We start from the raw sequence: 20,400 nt of genomic DNA, 5'->3' as shown, positions 1-20,400 counted from the left end.
CAGTTGATTTTTCTTTTGGGTATAGCCCACTCATGCACTAAAATCAGGCAGCAAAGTATACTGGGGTTGTGCAAGAATAGCTCAATTTGTTATTGGGGAGCTCTGTGGTAAAGCCACAAAGTGTGCTCGCCCACCTGCTGGTTCCCCAAAGAGAAGGATGCAAATTCTTGTGTATTTTTGGTTTGTCTTCATGACAGGAGAGGTAAATAGCTTGATGTGAATACATGGTGTTATTGTCATTTTCCCCCCCAGGGTGAGAAACTCTCAATGAACAATTAAATTCTGAGTCACAGGAAAAAGCCAGAATGAGCACTCAAGTCTCAAAACTGAAGACCTAAAGTTCAAGACCCTAACATTTGTTGCCTCTGTGAATCAAGCTGCAGTCTTGTATGGGTGATGGAGGCAAGCAGGGTAGGAGAGGGATAAGAATTAAACTATAGTGAAGAGAGAGCAAAACGAATGCAAAGTCATAGCTTCTCCTCTGTGGTGAAGCCATGTATTTCCTGAGTTCATAGAGATATTATTTAGTGAATATATGAAAAAGTCAAAGGCCACTTTGCTACCTCTTTTTCTTATGATTTTTTTTTTTACATCTTTTAAGAGTTTGAATGGACTCATTTACTGAAGAACTAATTCGATTCTAATTTTCTGACTGAAACTTAGGGCAGGGGCAGTTTTGATACAGAAGTTTGTATATTAACTAAGGAGCCCTCAAAAAGTATGGCAACTTCAACAAAAGACACGCTTTCATGTTGGTTTTACTACTTAAAGGTAGCCTCACACCATGTTAAATAATATTTTGTTCCCCATTTTACCATATAATCCAGTGGATATTAAAAATACAGTTCACCCTATAGACCTGATTAATTGAAGAAAACATAGCTTCTTATCACTGACATTATGAGGTTAGAAATAGCATCCTATGCTAATCTGCAATGCCAAGAAATGAAGATGGTTTAAATCAGATCTCATGATTAATGCATAAGATCCAAAGTTCTTTTATTCCTGGCTATTTTAGAAAACTGGGGTGTATTTTTACCCTAAAAACTAATTCTATGAGATTTATTGAGATAATACAAAATGCCTTATAATTAACAGCTCACAATCAAGATTTGTGGCCTGATGATCACAGAAATAACAATTTCTCCATTTTAGTTTTTTCAAAATTGTGTATATGCAATGGTTTAAGTCCATATTCAAGAATATTTGATCTGTAGTTGTTGTTTTTAGATTCTTAGTATCTGGAAAGATGATTTACCATAATAAATTGGAAAGTTTAGATTGCTTTCTGCAGTTGCTAGTGTCCATTTTAATTGTACTTATTGTGAATCCATTGAAATAGAAAGAAATATATCCAACGATAAAGTAGGCCTGTTATTTTTGCTTGTTTTTGTTTTGGTCATGACAAACTGTGAAATGCTGTGTTTTTCCTATAGTTCTACTCCATGAAATCTGCAATCTTTCCACTTGATTTACGAAGGACCCTTAATTACTGCTGTCATTAGCACCTAGTGTTCAAAACAGTCTGTTAAAATGTACTGTTAGTCTCACCTCCAAGTCCTTGCTTGTTGTATTTTAATTTTTTTCCAAGGGTAAGTAAAACAATAATGGCCTTAATAACAACAATCATTATGTACAGTGAATTAAATATTACAAGTTTTTTGACGCTCATTTCTATTTCTTTAGAATTCTGTATTTGTGTGTTAAGACTGGCCTAGAGTTTGAACAAGTGTCCATCAGTAGAGCTATTACTAGCAAGGACTTACTACCTGGGTTTTAAAAACAAGTCACTCATTTCCTTTTTTCTTTCCACATGGATAGGGATGACAGACAACTGCTGTGAAGCTTCAATGTTTCTGCCTGGTCATGCACAGTTCTGCAATATAATGCATAAATGTATAACGACAACTTGGGCTCGCTTGATACCTCCCTTGGAATAAGGAAATCCAACCAGGCGCGTCCCCGCGGGCGTCCTCGCGCACATGCGCTCGCGTGCACACACACACACACACACACACGCACACTCGCGCGCGCGCGCCCACAGGTCAAAAGTTGATTCATTCCTGAGATCCCTCAGAATCTCTCTTTTCATCGTTCCTGGCAGCTAGGGGTTCCCAGTCAGGGTAGTAGTGAGGTTGGGGTGTGGGAGGGGCGGGGGGGTGGCGAGGCAGCGGAGGCGGGAGCCGGGTGCCGGTGCATGCCGCGCCCGCTCCTGCCGGGTGAGAGTCCGGGCCGGGTTTTGTGCCGTGTCCCCGGGCCTGTCTCACGGCCTCCAGCCGCCGCCGCTGCCGTGTTTACTGAGCTCGCTCGTCCTGATATCACTCCGCTGGCATGGAGGAGGAGGAGGAGGTGGAGGAGCGAGAGGAGGAGGAGGCGGCGGCGGCGGCGGTGGCGGCGGCGGCGGCGGCGAGCAGTTGATCATTGTGATGGTGGCAGGAGCAGCGGCGGCAGCGGCAGCCCAGCCGAGCGTTAGGGGCTGCTCTCCGCGCGGCGTTTTGCAAAGGACTTCACCGATCTACTTTTGCAGTCGCCTCGGACTGTCCATGTGTTTACTTCCCCCAGCCCGAGGATTCGATATCTAGGTTCCTGTGAAATGCAACTGAGCAGCCAAAGTACTTTGAGAACACGGGGCGGCATAAACACCAAAACTTTTTTGTGGAAGGAAAATGCAATAAGCAAGCTTGCCGTTTTCCGATTCGGTGTGGAGTGAGTGTGTGTCGCGCGTGTCCGCACTGGAGGCATATGCTTGTGTGTGTACATGGGGTGTGTTTTCGGTACGTAGGGAGAAAATGCTTGCCAACCACCGGAGATCTCCTGGAATTATTAGAAAATAATGGATTATAAAAAGAAGGCAGGCGAAGAGCGGATCTCCCCTTGAGTTGCAACCCGATTTGCTGCTGGCTCAGTTTGTTGTGATTCTTTTTGTTGATAGGTGTCTGATGGTATTCCGATAACCCCCCCTTTTTTTCCCCTCGAGCTTTTACAGTTTAAAAAAAGGAAACAAAAAAACCACCCCAAAAATCTGCCCCTTTTTTTCGCCCCGTCGGGATCGCCGTTTCCATCCATGTGCTTGCGTCTCCCCCGCGTTCCACTTAAACTATTTTAATCCTTGGACCCAGGGAGGAGGCTGATAGGGGGGGTGGATAAAAAAAGTTCTTCCAAAATAGTGTGCCCGGGGAGCAGGATGGGGGATTTCGCAGCCCCCGCTGCTGCCGCAAATGGCAGTAGTATTTGCATCAACAGTAGCCTGAACAGCAGCCTCGGCGGGGCCGGGATCGGTGTGAATAATACTCCCAATAGTACTCCCGCTGCTCCGAGTAGCAATCACCCCGCTGCCGGTGGCTGCGGCGGCGGCAGCGGCTCCGGGGGCCCAGGTGGCGGATCGGCGGCCGTCCCTAAGCACAGCACCGTGGTCGAGCGGCTCCGCCAGCGCATCGAGGGCTGCCGGCGGCACCACGTCAACTGCGAGAACAGGTACCAGCAGGCTCAGGTGGAGCAGCTGGAGCTGGAGCGCCGGGACACCGTGAGCCTTTACCAGCGGACCCTGGAGCAGAGGGCCAAGAAATCGGGCGCCGGCACCGGCAAGCAGCAGCACCCGAGCAAACCCCAGCAAGATGCGGAGGCTGCCTCGGCGGAGCAGAGGAACCACACGCTGATCATGGTGAGGGCGCACTGGTAGCGGGCTTGGCCGCGCGTGGGGGGGGGGGGGCGTGGAGCTTCTTACATGGGGGTGTGAGGGTCTAATTTGCACGGTGAGTGAGGTGGGCTGAAGCCGAAGGGTTAACGTCAACTTTTCTTAGGGAAAAAGCCGCAGTCGCCGCTACCTGTTAATCTGTCAGGGTTGTCAGATTTGGGGAGGAGGGGGCGAGAGGGGGAGAAACCAGTCACGACTTCGAGGGGCGGAGGGAGCCTCGGAGAGAGGTGCTGGAAAAGTTTCCCCCTCCCTTTCTTAGATGCCGATTTGAAAGAGTGAACCCCTGAGTTGGAACCTTGCTCCTCCTCTTCACAGCTCCCCACCCCACCTCTCGCCCAGCTGCCTCGCCTCCCCAGACCCGTCCCCCTTCGCCCACCCCGCTCAGCACATCCGCCGGGTACAGGGAGAAATTGATGCTGTCGCAGATTCTGGGCGGGCACCAGGCCCTCAGCCCCTTGGGGGAAGGGGAGTGGAAGGAGAACCTCTCGCCTCCTCTCCCCACCTCACCCCCTTTGGGCTGAGAAAGTCTAAGAGTTTTGTGAATGAACTTTGAAGTGGGTGAGAAACGAGCGAGGGTGGCTGTGCGCGGGGGTGCTCTCGGGAGCGCGCACGGATGCGAGGCCGGGTGCGCTCCGCTTGCCGCTGGAGACCCGGGGCTAGCCCGGCAGGTGGAGCGGCGGGGAGGGTCTGGGGGGAGCGGCCTGGAGGGGGCGGGTGGAGAAAGCGACGCCCAGGGCTTGCGCCGAGAGTCCCCGCCACGCAAGTTCGCTTGGGATTCTTTCCCTTCCTCCTTTTAAACTTGCTAGCACCGAGCCTTCTCCGCTTCGACCCCCGCCCCACTGCCCGCCAACTTTGCGGGCCTAATCAGCCTGGAGGAGTGGAAGGTAGCAAGGAGGTGAAAGAAGCTTAAATGGCTGGGTGGGTGGGTCCGAGATAGAATGAGCAGCCAATGGCTTAACTTCTCGGGGAGGAAGGGGCAGTTCCCACCCCCCAAAATCCTTTCTCTTATCTACTCCGTCTGGTTCTTTTGCTTTCCTTTCTGGGTGGGGGAGGCCGGAAGCTCGGAAAAGGTGTTCGCACCCCTCCCCCACCGCGCCGCCCGAGTGCCGGGTGGGCTGGGCGCTGGGGATCCTGGAGCGCGGCGTGGCCGCGCGCCTTCGGCGGCTTCCCGTGCCGATCGCGCGTCGATCGGCGGCGCAGAGCCCCGCGCGGGCGGCCCTCTCGGTGCGCGGTTTATAAATCGCGCACGTCCCCCGGCTGGGAGTCGTCGGCGCCGGGGGTGGTGTCAGTGCCGCCGCGGGCTTTCGCCGGGCGCTGGGGCCGGCGCTCCGTGACAAAGAGCCGGCTTGGGGGAGGGGAGGAGAGGCCGCTGCGCTCGCTCCCCACCTCCCCCCACCCCGCACGTGAAGAGGAACAATTTGTTTATCTTGGGCTTCAAGAATCCTTCCCTCCTCCCAGTTCTCCGAGGGCGCCCAGCCCCTCCTCCTTCCCCTCCCAGCTCGGCGCGATCCTCCCGGGTCCCGCCGGCAGCACCTTCTCTCCTCCCCCGCTCCCTCCTTCTCCATCCCCTCTTGCCCGCCTTCCCCCTCCCTCTTGGAACGCGGCCGTGGGGGAGGGAGCGGGAGGCGCTTTGTCCGCCTCGCGGCCCTGCTCAGCCCCCGGGCCGCCCGGCTGGGAGGGGCGCTGCGCCCCGCTGCCCTGCCCCCTCCCTCGCGCCGGCCCCGCCCCGCCGCGCCCCCGCTCCCAGCGCTCCGAGCCGGCCCGGAGCGCGAAGAAGGGGCCGTCTGCGTTTTGAGGAAGAACTACAGTCCCAGAGTCGGGGTGGCGGGGGTGGGGGGGAGGTTCTCGCTTTACAAACAGGAAGCCGAAAACCACTGTCACACTGTAGCTTTTCTGATTGTACCCGGAGGCGGGGCCGGACCTGCATCCTGACTGTAGCTTCGCTACCCTCCTTGTTCCCATTTATCTGCGGCGACTCTCAGCCCCCGCCCCCCGCGCGCCCTCCGCGGAGGACACTCACTTTGTGAACCTGAGACAAAAGTAGAATTTGAAAGACACTTAGGATTACATCCTTGCCCACCGCACGCCCTGTCTTTGGGCGTTTGTACACCCCACGCGCATCGATTGCGTAGAAGTAGGCTGCTTTCGTGAGGCTCCAAAATTCCCGTCCCACGGCATCTCTCACGACCTTTGGGGATGGAGGACCCCAGAGGCGCTTACCTCGCCAGCTGGGCGACTCTGGAACAAAAGGCAGTGCCGTTCCCAGTGCCGGGTCGCTTTTGACCCAGGCAAGAGGAGTAGAGTTTGCTACAGGAAAGTTTTTGTGTTTGGGCTCTGTTCTCACGAGGTGCCATATCGGCCCTGGGATGGGTGGAGGGAGGACGCGGGGTGCGCGCCTGGGTGGTGATACACCCGCAGGTGGAAGCAAACCCGCGTCCTCACGTTACCTGGAAGGAGGGGAGGCAGCAAGCCCATGCCAGAGCTTAGTTTTGAAAATGAAAAGATAATGCTTACTTGAATGGATGAGACATCAGCTGTAAATTTCATAGTGCATCCCAGTTTAGCAAGTTAACAGATAGTCCTGAAAAATGATTGCCTGAAAATAAAATTTTCCTATCAGTTTTGTAATAATGATTTAGTCTATTGATTAGACTTATGTAAATGCCAAGGCTGTGTACGGAATAGGAGTATATTCTAAGCTTCAACTGTTTCACATATGCATGTCTCACTGATATCGGTGGGAAGTATGTGTGAAAAATGTCATGAAAATAAACAGCCGTAAATCCCAAGCAGAGTTTTTTGAGTAAATTGTGTATCAAAAAGAGAAAAAAAATTAATATTCTCTACATGTTATATATATCCCTTTAAAGTGATTAGTTTAAAAATTCACATTGGCCTCTGAAATGAGTATTTTAACTTAGTCTCTGTGTGAGATAAAAGCTTAAAAACAGGTTATAAGGAAAATGCTGGTCTTCATTTTCTTGAATTGACTGCTGGGTTATAGTTGTGCTCTGGTGGGGCACAGAGCAATTAAATTTAGTTCTCAGATTGGGCTCTCTGTTTGGAAAGCCCTAAAGAAAAACGAATGATCAACCACAGCCAAATAATAATAGCAGCTATATAAAAATAAAGATGAATAGGATTCTTTCCTGTTTTATTGCTATTGTTTACCTTTTTAGAGCCAATATGTCCAAAGTACTAAATATCGATTAATTCTCTTTCTGCCTGGCTTGGGTTAAGAAGGCAGTCTAATGATGGCTTTACCTCTTTTGATTTGTTTTCCTATCTTATACATTTACAAGCATGGGCATGAAAAACAAAAAACAAACTAGCAAACAAAAAGCAGGGTGGTGAGGGGTGATACAAACCTTCTTTGGTTCTAGGCTGTTCCAGAGGGAGCTGGGTTCTGTGTGAGTCCTCACTAGCACTGTTGATAGAGCAGGTAGCCCAGGCCTGGGTTTGAAGCTACCCTGTCTGGGGTAATAGGTCCTTTTTGAACATGTAGTCAAAATAAGTCCCCACCCCCATGACCACAGCCACCACTTTATTTACAGAAGGGGTTTTCTTCTCTCCAAAGACTTGTTGGTGAAAACTATTTATTTTGCCTATTAAAGAGTCTCAGTTGAAAAGGTCTCTTTTCTTAAAATACTTTTAATTATTTGTGGTAACAAAAGGAGACATTGTTCATTTGCTATACTTGGAACCAAGGTCTTGGTTAAAATTTTAAGGTAAATTTCAATTGACCAGTTCATTTTAAAGCCCAAAGATAGATGGGCTGGACAAGGGGGTAATCATTCAGGCATATCAGAAAGCATGACAACGCACAGTTTTCAGAATTCCAAAATGGTGGTAGTTTTACTTGACCTGGGTAAGACCCATGGTATTTTCATGACCTTTTCTCTGTATTAGCATCATCATAACTTTCAGAGTGTGCTTAATTTATATACAGCTACAGACTGCATAAAATCTATGTGACCTCCTGCTCTGAAGCGTTTATCTCATAAAATTCATTTGCTAATAAATGTATTAATTACTGAGTATTGGAGACAACTGTAACCCATCAAAAACATTCTCATCCATTCCTGGAATAGATCCAGGCAATGTTGACATATTAGTCCAATGCTAAACCTTTTTATAAATGAATCTGGTTTCCCATTTCTTATCCTGTTAGAGGTAAATTACTGGCTCTGCATCCAGGTTTTTTAGTAAGTATGTACTACCGAACCATTTCTAAATCTTTCCTATGATAACCTTTTCATTGGCTTATACTATCAAAAGTGATAGAACAGAAAGCCGTCTTTTGAAAAGCTTTCCATAGCCCAGTATAATGTGCCTTCAGTTTGGGAGAAAAACTTTCTGAAATTTCGTGCCTTATCTTTCACACGTGTTAGGTTTTTCCTTTTAATTCTCAAGAAGCATTTTTAAAACTCCAACACATATTTCTGTTACGTTCTTTGGCTGTGGCCAATTTTATGTAGTACTGAGCAGCCAGCAGTCCGAAAAGTAGAAGCACAGTTAGTTAACCATTAATCATCTACAAAATGTTCTTCAGCCTGAGTTCTTTTCAGGGAAAGTTGAGTTTTCAGGCAGCTAGTGCATTAGATACTTTGCATCCTGTCTCATTAGAATTGTAAGGGCAAACTTTAGAATCTTTTGAGGGTTTTCTGAGCACCTGATAAGAGAAAAATGAGCAGTCCTGGTACAGAGTTTACTGACATTTCTGTAAGACGAAGGATGAGGATTTTAAATGATAAAATATAATTATATAGAGTTTTTGTCCAACTATCTCTGTGAGACTAATAGCCAACTATTGTGACTGAAAAGGTTTCCTGAGCAGGGTCTTCCATTTGATTGAGATAGGAACGGGGATGTGTTCTCTCTCTCTCTCTCTCTCTTTCTCTCTTATACATAAACACACACACGCACACACACATAGGTCATTGGTGCTGGTACCATGAAAGGGATCTAGTATTATAAACCATTTTGCATGTTACATGGTAATTCCTGGATACATTCGAAGTACTCATGTTTTATCTAATGTCATTTATGGAATTTTATTTGATTAATGTTCTATGTTTGTTAAGTAGTAGTCTTGTGCTATACTCTTGAGTTTAGGATGGCTAATTTCTGTCATCTTTTCCCATATTACCCATCATAGATAACAGTGAAATCAATCAGACATCAAGAGGAACACACTTAAAACTCACTCTCAAGATTTTCATAGTATTTGCCTGTTAAGTCTCCCAAATAGCTTTACATTTTTCACTCTATTATTCAGAGGCTGATGATTGAGTTTGCAGATCCTGTGGCAGTTTGCTTTGTTTTTCCTTCCTCCTCCTGCTGCCAACCTTTTGGTCTTTTCACTGATCTTTAGCACCTTTATCAAAGAGGGGGAAGAAGCAATAAGAAGAGAAGAAATTTAATTTTGGTGCTTCTGACTCTCATAACTAATGAAACGATTGGATATGAAACTATTTTGGACTTACTATGGACATGATTTTATACACTGTTCGTTTCCTTAGCACAGATGATAGAGAATAAGCTGAATTTTTTTATTTCATTTATTCAACAACATTGATACACAGCCCATAGTGTTTCACATAAGTTAAAATGCTAAATCATGCTCTTGCGTCCAAGACTTTGACAATGTATATTCTTTGTAGATTTTCAGTATTATTCTAGCTAGGTGTTTAAGGGGATAGCAGATTTTATTTTGTTTAATCAACATATCATTAATGCTAGTGACTTATCAGTAGCTTCAGGCTGTTGTAGCCCATTTGCATGATATTTTAAGGAAAATAATACGCTTTACTTTCCTGTTGTTTCAAACTAATTTGACATTGGTATCTGAAAAAAAAAAAGGGGCAATTTACAGGTGACTGCTCTAAAGTTATAGGACCCCCCCCAAATTAAATTTTTATTAAAAATACAGCATGCTTTTCAGACAGACGTATTCCAAAAATTCATTATTCAGGTTTGTATGTTGGAACTATAGCTTCTGGAAAATCAGCTGTCACTAAGAACTGATTAAATCTCCTTAATTTAATTTTTTTGGTTTAAGTCTAAGAAAGTTTGAAGAACAAAAGAAATAAGATTGGATAAAATTACTCAGAAAATGGAGTTGAAGGCCTGCTGTATAATAAATACTTAAAGATCAAGTTGCATTCAGTGGATCAGAAAAGGAGCACTCTTCTTTTTTAAGTCTAGCTGGCTATTGCATGTGTTTAAACAGTGGAGGGGCTTCTGAGTTCCTTTCTCTATTTGGGACAGAAGCGGAGTGTTCCCTTACGGCCACATGACACACATGCATAGGAAAAGAAAATTACTGCTATGGCTCTTTTTTTTTTTTTTTTTTTATAAGGCAAGCTGTGCATACTATTCTTAGGGGAATTTAATAAAAATCTCAAAAGGCTTGCAGTACTTCCTCTAACTAAGGAAAGTGATTGCTCAAGAATAACTTAGGCACCTCCTTTTAATTATATTGAACCTCCCATCGGTTGGACATGACCTTTATGCTGAAGCAGAATCTCTTAAAATGCTAACAACCAACATTCATCCACCTTTAGCCATGGCTTAACAACTGTGGAAAACTGAAGTGAAATACTTCATTTTAACTAACAACTTCTAAGAATTTCCTTTCTAACTCCTTAAATTTCCATCCTGTTGGGTAGAATATGGTTGTGTACTGTTTCATGTTTATGGACCCTCCAACCCTCAACTGTTTGCAGCCTTTACTGCTGTGTGTAAAGAAGTTATTGGGACGAATTACTATGTTATCTCTCCTTCCCTCTCCCAACACCTTTCTCCATCTCCAGAACTCATGTCCAGACAGGGGCTTCTTTCCCTTCAAAGAAAAAGGCTGAAGTGCTCTGAGTCTGTTTGTGTAGATTCAACCTGGGTTGTCACCATGGCTCAAAAGGATTGCACAGCTCTAAGAGACAAGCTCTGCTTGTGCCCTTCATTCTCTCTGTGGTTGGTTTTTTTTTTTTCTTCAATTGTTCGTTAGAGGCTGAAAGCATCTCAGCAATTGAGAGTGAATCTAAAGGGATGGGTACCCAGTCAAGTGCTTGAACTCTACTGGTAAGGAGAGGCAAAAGGGGTGAGCATTTTGGAGGTCTCAGCTAGAATGAATGGCAGGGGAGATGAATAATGAGAGATTATCGGTTTTGTGCATTTGTGGTAAACAGTATCCCAGTGCCTTGGGAGTTGACAGAGGTAAAGTTTGCCTTTAGTAGTCTATTCTGAACCTGCAGACCTTACCGAAACTCAAAAATATACTTTCAAGAGCTAATGGCTATATTGTTTCTATCTGAAAAAAAAAATCATGTTCCTGAAATATTTCCATGGTCTCTTAAATTATTACTACTTCCATTTGAATGGATTTACTGTAAGATTCCTTTAATTCAGTGATTCTCGACTGATAGAGATTTTGCCCTCCCCCAGGGAATAGTTGGCAAGGTAGGGAGACCTTTTTGGTTGTTGTAACTGGAGGGTGCTACAGGTGTGTCTCATGGGTAGAAGCAGGGATGCTGCTAAATATCCTACAAGGCACCCTTAACAAAGAATTACCTGATCCAAAATACCAGTATTGCTACTGTTGAGAAGCCCCGCTTTTACCAAGGAGCTCCCCTAGAATGTTGAAAGTGTGATAGGAGAGGTACTTACACAAGGTGGCTTTCCTCTAAGCCTTTTACTCTCACTAAAAGAGTGGAGCAAGGCAGAGGTGCAGCGATGAGAGAGAGAGTGCCTGGGAAGAAGTTAGAGCACTACTGTGTTGCATTTCGGCTTTCTTCTAGCTGGTCAGGTGACATGAGTTTTTGGTTTTTTACTCCATGATTGCTGGCTGGCTCTGTTTCCTTGCCTGTCAGGAAGGTGAACAGTTGTCATTCTTTTTACTTCATGTAGTGATTGTTAGAATCAAATGAGTTAATATATGTAAGAGTCCCAAAGACTTTATGGTGCTGCACCAATGCTGGGCGTATTTTTATGAATTTCTTTTCACTTAGTTTTTGCCGCCTGCCCAAATGCAGACTTAAAGTTGAGTGATTTGAGGCTTATTTCACTCATGCAAAAGCCAAGGTCTAATGAATCTGTTGAGCAACTGCTGCATATTGGGCATTATTCTAGCCACTGGGATACAGTGGTGGACGGGGTGTCCTCGTTCTCACTGGACTACAGTAGGGCATAGTTTCATGTTTCAGATTAGCTTTATGAAATGGTATTTGTGGTTTTATTAAACATGTTAATGGAAACACTTAATAAACTAACACTTAGGAAAATCCTAAGAGTGCTAAATGCTTTGTATCTTCTTGCAAGCATTGCTTTCTGTAACAAAATTCCTTTCATTTTTCAAATAAAATTATTTTGGGGAAGGAGAGGATTATTTGGTGTGGTGGAAAATAAGATTAAGGTATGGTATAGTTGTTAAAAATGAGACAGATTTTTTTTTGTTTTTGATGAGGTGACACCTGTAGCACCATGATAATGGCTTGACATCAAGCTTTTAGAGGAAATCAGACAAAGAGGAGGGCATTTAGAGAGAAACATGCAGGAAGATAGAAAGACTTGAAACTATGTCATATGAAGAACAGTTAGAAGACCTGGATGTGTTTGGTCTGATTTAGGGGGTGACAGCATTACTTTCTTAAAATATTTGAAGGGCTGTCACGTGAAGAAGAGATCAAATGTACTCTTTATGACCTCAAGGGGATAAATTCAAGATCATTGATTGGTGGTTATTAGGACTCAGGCTTTGGTAATATATATTTAACAGCCAATTTTATGAAAATTAAAGCTGTTCAAAGATGAAATAGGCTGCCTTGATGAGCAGACATGTCCCAGCAAAAATTGTTCATCTGGCTGGAACATGGGAGAAAGACAGGGACTTTGTCTTTTTATTCATTTTTATATCTTTATAACTTGAAGGACCTACCTGTATCTAGAAGGAACTCTAAATATTTGTTGAATAAATTACTAAATGAAAGTAAATAGATTAAGAAGTGACTTAATTCCCCTCCCTCAATGTTATTCCCCCTCTCAGAAGTTACTGTAGTCTAGAGTAGCTCTCTGCAGACCTTCCTCTGTTCGATTATATAGTGTACATGATCTCACATTAGTTTTTTCTACATAAGTGGAAATATATTATGCATACTTGTCTGAGATACACTTTTTTCCATTTAATATGTTTTAGAGATCCATCCAGGTTGATCTATGTATTTCTTCAACTCATTCTTTTTAACTGCTATATAGCATTCCATGTTGTGACTAATTTGAGTGATCCCCTATTGATAGATACTTTGGTAGTTTCTCATTTTTTTGCTAATTAAATGTTACTGCGATGAACATCCTTATCCATATATCGCTTATACATATGTGAGGATCTCTGTGGCAGAGATTAGGGTTCTTTCTATAGATGTAATATGTATAAACAGGAAAAAGTTGGCAGAAAAATCTTGCAATGTAATATGGTTTAATAGCACCTGAATCTTATTGTAGCCCATTGTAGGGCAAATGGTAATTGTGTCTCCTTAAAAACACAGCTTAAAACAATCAGCTCTAGTAACGCGTGTTGGTCTTTGTATAGAACATTACAGCTTTTAAAGGCAGTGCATCTGGCAGAGAACACATCCTACAAGGGTGACGTTCCTTTTTCCTGGCTGGTCCTACAGAGGAGGTGAGTGAATGAAGAGCCTGGTTAGCCAGCTCCCACTCATTCTGCAGGTGGGAAATTCACTTCCTTGAACAAGTGTGTGGTTCTCTTTGCCTTTCCCGAGCTTCATATCTCACAGGCCTGATTGTGTGGCTTTATTTGTGAAATGTATTTCAGTTGGTGACACAGTACCCGGGGGTGTTCATGGGTGCAGATTTGAGTGGTCGTAAAAATCTCAGGTCTGCGAGTTGCTACTTCCCACAGGTTAAATTACCCTGACTAATCCAGTCATCTGTGTAACATGGTAATAACAGCCTGCTGACCTGGCCAACTGTAGAAAATGCATCAAAACGGACTTGCTTCGACAGTCACCTTATGGCATTTGTTTAGACAGTGAGAAGTCCTATCAGTTTTCATTATACACAAGTGCTGACGTGGTCTGAAGACTGCCATTCATCAGAGCTCTTGGCTATTTTGATTGCCTTTGGCATAGCAGCTTCCCTACACCAAGAACATAATAATTATAGTCTACATTTTTACAATAGCTGGAGCAGTCTGGCTCCGGAATCTGTGCTCTTGGCTACCACATTATTCTGCCCTCACTGACTGCAGTGTTCTTTCTTGCAAAGGTGGTATGAGCAACTGCATTTTCTAAGTGGTCGTGCTTTTCCCAAGGAGCAGCTCTCGACTACTTGACTTTGCCTTATCAGTTTGCATGGGAGCCAGATCGAAGGTACATGGTAGAGCTGGTCCTTGCCTGGCCCTGCTGTTCCGTGATGGGGACTGCAACTATGCTGTCTCCTGGCCTCACTCACACACCTCTGACCTTGTGTGTCCCTCCTTTCCCCATCTCCTTTGCCACCACCTCATTTTCCCCTTTGCCTCAGTGACAGTAAGACCTGGAACCCTGTACAAGGGGTAAATGGCAATGATTTGAACCAGAGAAATAAACCCAAGGCAAGAATGTAAGTAATTGGGGGCCTAAACTTTACACGCTGTCTCTACCAAGTGATTCCAGTAAACTAAGAGTAATGCTTCAATTTGTGACTTAGATTCTCTTGAGCCATTTTTTACCATTTAGCTGGGCCACACAGCCTCTCAGTGAAAAAACCCTTTGGCCAGCTAAGTTAATGCAGCTCTGTGGTCAGCGCCAGCTTTAGGGAAGAAGGCTGCTTCATTCTAAAGAAAGACAGCTAGATACCTTCTTTTGAGTGGCTTAGATAGCAAGAGTTGGTTGTGGACATAAAAAACTTATCTCCTAGTCTTGCACCTAAGCCATCCTAGAGGATGAACTGAGAGATTTTTAGTTGCTGCTGTGCTCATGCAGTACAATTTCAGCCTCTGACTTTTCCTTGACTGTTTAGTTTAACTACTCTGCTGTCCTCCGAGGAGTGCCATCTTATTTATTACATGTTTGCTTCTGCTTTTTCTTGGATCTGTTTCTTTCCTTCCTTGCCCTAGAATTTTTTCTTTCAAGGTTGACTTTCACTACATATAAGGTAGACAACTGTCTTGCATTTTGCATGAAGTATAATACTTACCTTGATATTGATTATAGACAGAGAAACGGTTAGCTAAATGTTTTGAACACTAGCTATTTCATAGCTGTCTGATTATAATAACTATTAGATGAAAACTAGTTTCTGAAAGCTATTGAGATTACAGCTATGTTGCAGTAAACATCTAATTTATAATTCCTTTAGAAAACATTTTCTTATATTTTTGTGAAAGAGTCCAGAGACTCTAGAGATTTTCTTTGAAAGAGTCCAGAGATTTGTAATAGGTAATAAATGAGTAGAATCAGATCTTACCTTATTATGGAGTTTCTTTTTTAAATGTAACTTATAAAAAGTGACTGTTTCAGACCATTTTTGTTTTTAAAGAAAAATATGGTAAAAGTTCAAGGCTCTAATCTTGACAGAGTAGCCATGAGGACAGTTCAGTAACTGGATATGAATTCTTAAATAGGAGTATTTTGGGGTTCATGTTATATTTTGTGCAAAGAAATCTGACATATCTCAGAGCTCAACAAAGTTTTCTAGCTACTAAGTAAAAGAAGTTCTAAGTGTTAATTATTTATTCTTGAGTTTGGGCTTCAGAATGTCTAAGTTCCCAGCAGGGGTAAAACACATTCCCTTTGCATGCTCTCATCTTCTGTTCCCAGCTGCTTTGGTCCCCAGTTGTAATCCACTGTGGTATTTCAATCTATCCTTTCTCCTTATCTTGGTGAGGAGAGAGTGTGGCTGTAGCAGCGGACCCCTTTGCAGAGCCTTTGCAGAGCATGCAGGTGGTGTTTATCTTTAATCACTTCAGGTATTTCCTCGTGGTGATGTGTGCAGATCAGCACCTCATGGATTTTAACATGCTCTTACTACTCAACATCCTGCAGTAGCCCTCTACCCGGAGATTGTCTGTTTGGTAAACAGAGGTGGTTTATATAAACAAGCAACTTTCTCAGTTTAGAAGTTGTTATGATTAAATGGTTGAAAATGTATTTTGCAGTGTAACTAGGAATTCTGAAATGTTTTGCAGCTGCTATTGGATGTTTAAAAACACGTTCATTTTCTTCAATGAAGCTGGAAACAATGACTTTAGATTTGGAGTGCACGCGGCTTTATTCTCAGAACCTAGTGAAAGAATATTTGAAAAAGTTGTTTGTTATAACGGTGAATTACCATACTCAAAAATACTTTCGGCAAGTTGTATTTGTTAGAGCAGATCTGTCTGGAGCCCACAATGAACTAGGAGCATGTAAAGGTGACTCTGAGGGTGACAGGGTATAACAAACTGGTACTTTGGGGACCAGGGCTATATGGCATCCAGGTTATTGCAATTCAAATGGGCTGTTGCTTTTTTAGTGCTTGATCCCGTTCTTAGATTTAAAGAACTGATATGAATCATTGGGGGGGGTTATTAACTTTAAATTTGTGGTTGAGATTGGAAGTGGAGCACTCAGAAATATGTAACAATAGTTTCAAGTGAGGGAGCTTAATGATAGAGTGTGCCTGTGAGAACCGTGTCTTTGTTCCCTGCGCTGAGGCACAGGTTGTTGGTGTTACTGGTTTGGTAGGCTTCGTGTTTGTCTGTGGTCTGGAATGTCAAAGGATTGCAAACCTGAGAACTTTGCTTCCTTCTTTATTCTAAAGTAATGGTGTAGGAGTCCCTGGTATTGGCTCGTGGGGGTGGGAACCACCATCTGTGGAAGAGGAAGGGGGGATCCGCAGGCTTTTTCTAGTGTCATTTTCATTACTCTATTAACAGAGAGAATGGATACTTTGGGTAATTATTTATGTCTGTCTTTTTCTCCACAGTGTAATGCACGCTTCACTTGTTTTCTTCAACTTTTTGTAATATATGTGTTTATGATACACTGAAGGGCAATAAATTTGAGAATAGAGATAATTAGCTTTGACAGACTTTCAGAAATGAGACTGTAAGAGGAGGAAACAAGAGGATTGCTTAAGAAAAGGATTCGGTTGCCGGGCCTGAGGAAAATTATCCATATAAAAAATTCTTCAATGTTAAAACTTACGACCATGTGAGTGGCACAGGAGGAGGAAGAAGTGACTACTTTTGTGAATTAAAAAAAAAAATTAACCAGTGTTCATAGTTTAAAAGAATCTCCTTTTTAATTTTCAAAAGAGAATTTTGAAATGGAGAAATTCAAGATGCTGAGTAATAAAATGGAAGGAAGAAAAAGCAACTCGGCCACCCGTGTTAGAACGCCCTGGATTGTGCATGGTGCCTTTTAACTTGAACCCCTCCCTTAGCATAAGCGGGTATCATTTTTGAGGAGCTTTTGTTTAATAACTACCTTACCTTAAAAAATAGTTTTCTTTTCACTTTGGTGGCTCATGCGTTTGAGGCAGTGACCTTCAAGAAACCTGACTCATTCAGCACTGACTGACTTAGTAGTCCATCCTGCCTCTCCCAATTTGGGGACCCTTTGCAAAGGGAATGATTAAACAGTCCACATGTCTATAAAGGAGATCAACCAAGGATTGGGATAAATTATTCCTACCATTATACTTTATTTTCTATTAACTGGATTAATAAGAAAACTTGTAGAGCAGAGTGTGATCGATTATGGCAAAAAGTGGGGAGGGGTAAAATTCACGTCATCGAGGTTGGAATGGCTCCAGCATCACCATTATTTCTATGGCTCTTCCTCCCTGGGCCAAGTCATGCCCTCATCCACAGTGGAGGCTAGGATGATACAGGGGGAAAAGGGGATCTATCTAGAATGTTCTGAGACTTATAGGCCTATTGCTCGTAAGACAGACGAGGAGGCTTTTCAGTGGAATTTCACTGTGAAAGAAAATGTTTTTATGGTTCATAGTCAAGTCAATGGGCTGAGTTACATTTGGTTACTGTCAGCTCTCAGCAGCAGGGGCTCTAAGCATTGACCATGGCATTGCTTGAAGGGGGGCCCCCCAGGGAAGAATGGGAAGAGCCAGAAGGTTTGGATTTCCCTATAAATTTTACTCAATATCACCAGGGGTCAGAGTAGGGAGCTCCTTTAAAATGTCCAGCTTTTCTTCTGTCACCCAGGAGTTGCCTCTGCTCCCCCAACTTCATTCCTGTGTCTTTTGTTCCATGCATAAATATTATGTGGTTTGGTGCTCATTACTCTTTGATATGAAAAAAGGCAATTCATTAGGTTGAAGGAGGAGGGGAAGGGAGATGCCATTTTTCACCGGGTGCATCAAGCGCGGTTCCACTGATTTGAATAACCAGAAACGTAATAAAACAGTGAAAATAATTGATAAAACAGCTTCTGGGCTGACAGCTGTGCAGCACACGGGGACACTGAAGACAGGCCCCAGTGTTGCAGCAGGACAATATTGTGGAGCATATGGTGCCAAGGCAAGCCAGTTGTTGAACTCGGTGGCCGGCTTTTGTGTGGGGAACTCTCCCAGCATCGGGTGTATGATGGCTCTTCAGAGACTTCTAGTCTCATTGGCAAGTGGGCTCTTGGCCCCGTGCCAGCCTTGCTGTGCGGGGGCTGACCCAGGCCATGCAGAAAAGCTCATGCTTGGAAAACATTCACTCTTCTTCCTTACTTTGGTCACTGATCAAATCATTTGTTCAACAAGTATAAATTGGGATGTTTTCGTGCAGCAGCTCAGTGGCTACATTACAAAAGGAAAATTGCTACAGGAATGCCAGTTACTAATTCATAGTTAATTCATGGGGGCTCAGTATTTCTAGTGAGAGTGAAAGTTGTTTAGTTTTGTTTTTAATGCTTTTCGGAATACTTTGCACATTGCTTCTTTATTTTTATGGCTTGAATAGCTAAACCCAGCAAGTATTTAGGGCCAGGGTTGCTGCTAGAAAGAAGAGAGAGTGCCCGTCTATCTAGTTTTTACAAGTCAGTGTTGAAATAGACCCTTTGCTTGGCATGGGTCTATTTTTTTCAATGTGTGAAGCCGGCATGTGTGTGTGCATAAAAAGGCTAATTAACTCCACTCTCCTCTGGAGGGGTCTCTTTGGCTGTCCTGTTCGTGTGCTCCGCTTTGGCCAGAGTTGTACTGTCGTCCTGAATCCTTTATGACTTTACCCTCTCTGTAGTCATAGTCACCCATTCTGGATCCTTTTCTTTTGACTTCAAGGTGCAAAGGACGATTCTGAAGGGCTACGTGGTCCTGGGAGAGGTTCCTTCAAACACAGCAGAAGGCGAGTCTCAGAGAGAATCGCACGCCATGAGGAGGGCTGTAGCCTGTGCTATTGGGCTTCGTGCATGAGAATATTTTTATTGCAGGCGCTAAAAGGAGAAAACGGGTGATATTCACACTCTGATTGAGGAGCCACCAAATGTCACCAAGTTCTTGGTTTCTATGGGACCATTATTTGCAGAACATCCTTGAAGGCTGGTTAGGTTATAGTGTTGGAACAGGTGAATTTCTTTTTCTTATAAGCAAATGTCATCGCAAGGCCAAATCTACTGGAAATAAATCTACATATGTATGTAGATTGTTTTCACACTGGGCTCTGTGAGGGGAACTGATATTTTTTCAGGCCTTAGTTTTTACATTTTTGATCACTGGCCTTGGAAAAAAACGTTTTTCAGTGGTGAAAAGATGTGTTTACAAATCTGCTGTAAGTGGGTGTGCACTTGCTGTAGCATTCAGGGGGTGGGAAAGTTTATGAGTGTGCCCTGGAAGTGATTCAGAGCATCTGGAGAAATGATTGGGGTCCTGTTTTCTGTTGACCCGGAGGTTGCTTGTCTGAGCTCCTTGAGTGTGGGAACATCCTTTCAACCTTTCCTTGATAGTGTGTTTACACAAGTCAAAGTCGGGGGAGGAGTATTTTTGCTTTTACTTTCCCTGTGTTCCCTAAGTTAGGGGACCATTCTTTAAGCAATGGAAGCAAGAAGATAATGACCGAAAAAGGCCTACACTTGACTCTTCCCTGTCCTTGCCCTGAGCACTATGGAGCGAACTATAACCACTCCTGGAGGTTTTGCTGCAACTATCACAGCCTCCCCAGAGGGAGAGATGGTAGAGAGAGCAGAGGGGTGAGTAGGGATGAGGAAGACCTAGAGGGACAGCCGGAGGAAAGGGGAAAAAGGTGAGGGTAAGAAATGATAAGACACCTTGGTGTGTTAAGGACAGGTGAAAACTCAGATAAATGAATTATCCTCGGTTCCATTTCATTAAATTTGTAAATATCTCTAAGCCATTTTATATTTGCAGAATGATGTAGACATTCTAATTATATAGCACGTTTATGGGACCAGTGGAGTTATGAGACCCAACTCAGTAGTTCACCAAATAAGTAGGTGGCAAAGTAAGAGAAGAAACGGGGTTTTTGAATGTTTTACCTTTGGTACAGATTTTCCAGTTGGACAAAGAAATAAAAATCTGAAAGTCTAGCTGTGTTGTTTTACAAACTATTAAGAAGTATAATCTTTGGGGATTATGGGGGTAGTTCAATTAAAAAAAAATCTTGTCCCCTAATGTGATTTGTATTATAATTATTTAATACCTGAAGGACTCTTATAATTGAATTTTAGGGTGCTTCATTTACATTCTAGCTGGCAAGAGTTGCGATAGTG

At 43.7% G+C, this 20,400-nt stretch overlaps 1 protein-coding gene across 1 annotated transcript in view; it reads left to right on the top strand.

The window, feature by feature from the left end:
* The first annotated feature begins 2,320 nt into the window (after positions 1–2,320).
* Positions 2,321–20,400, top strand: part of MAML3 (mastermind like transcriptional coactivator 3) — a 387,493-nt gene continuing 369,413 nt past the window's right edge. Inside the window, exon 1 of the mRNA XM_069493616.1 lies at positions 2,321–3,661. Coding sequence (XP_069349717.1) covers positions 3,185–3,661 — 477 coding nt within the window. The 5' untranslated portion in view covers positions 2,321–3,184. The remainder of the gene's footprint in view (positions 3,662–20,400) is intronic.

The sequence above is a fragment of the Eulemur rufifrons genome, chromosome 18 (assembly GCF_041146395.1).
Source record: "Eulemur rufifrons isolate Redbay chromosome 18, OSU_ERuf_1, whole genome shotgun sequence".
In the NCBI taxonomy this organism is placed as follows: Eukaryota; Metazoa; Chordata; class Mammalia; order Primates; family Lemuridae; genus Eulemur; species Eulemur rufifrons.
The sequence above is the reverse complement of the archived record's forward strand: the minus strand, read 5'-3'. Positions and strand labels throughout refer to the sequence as shown.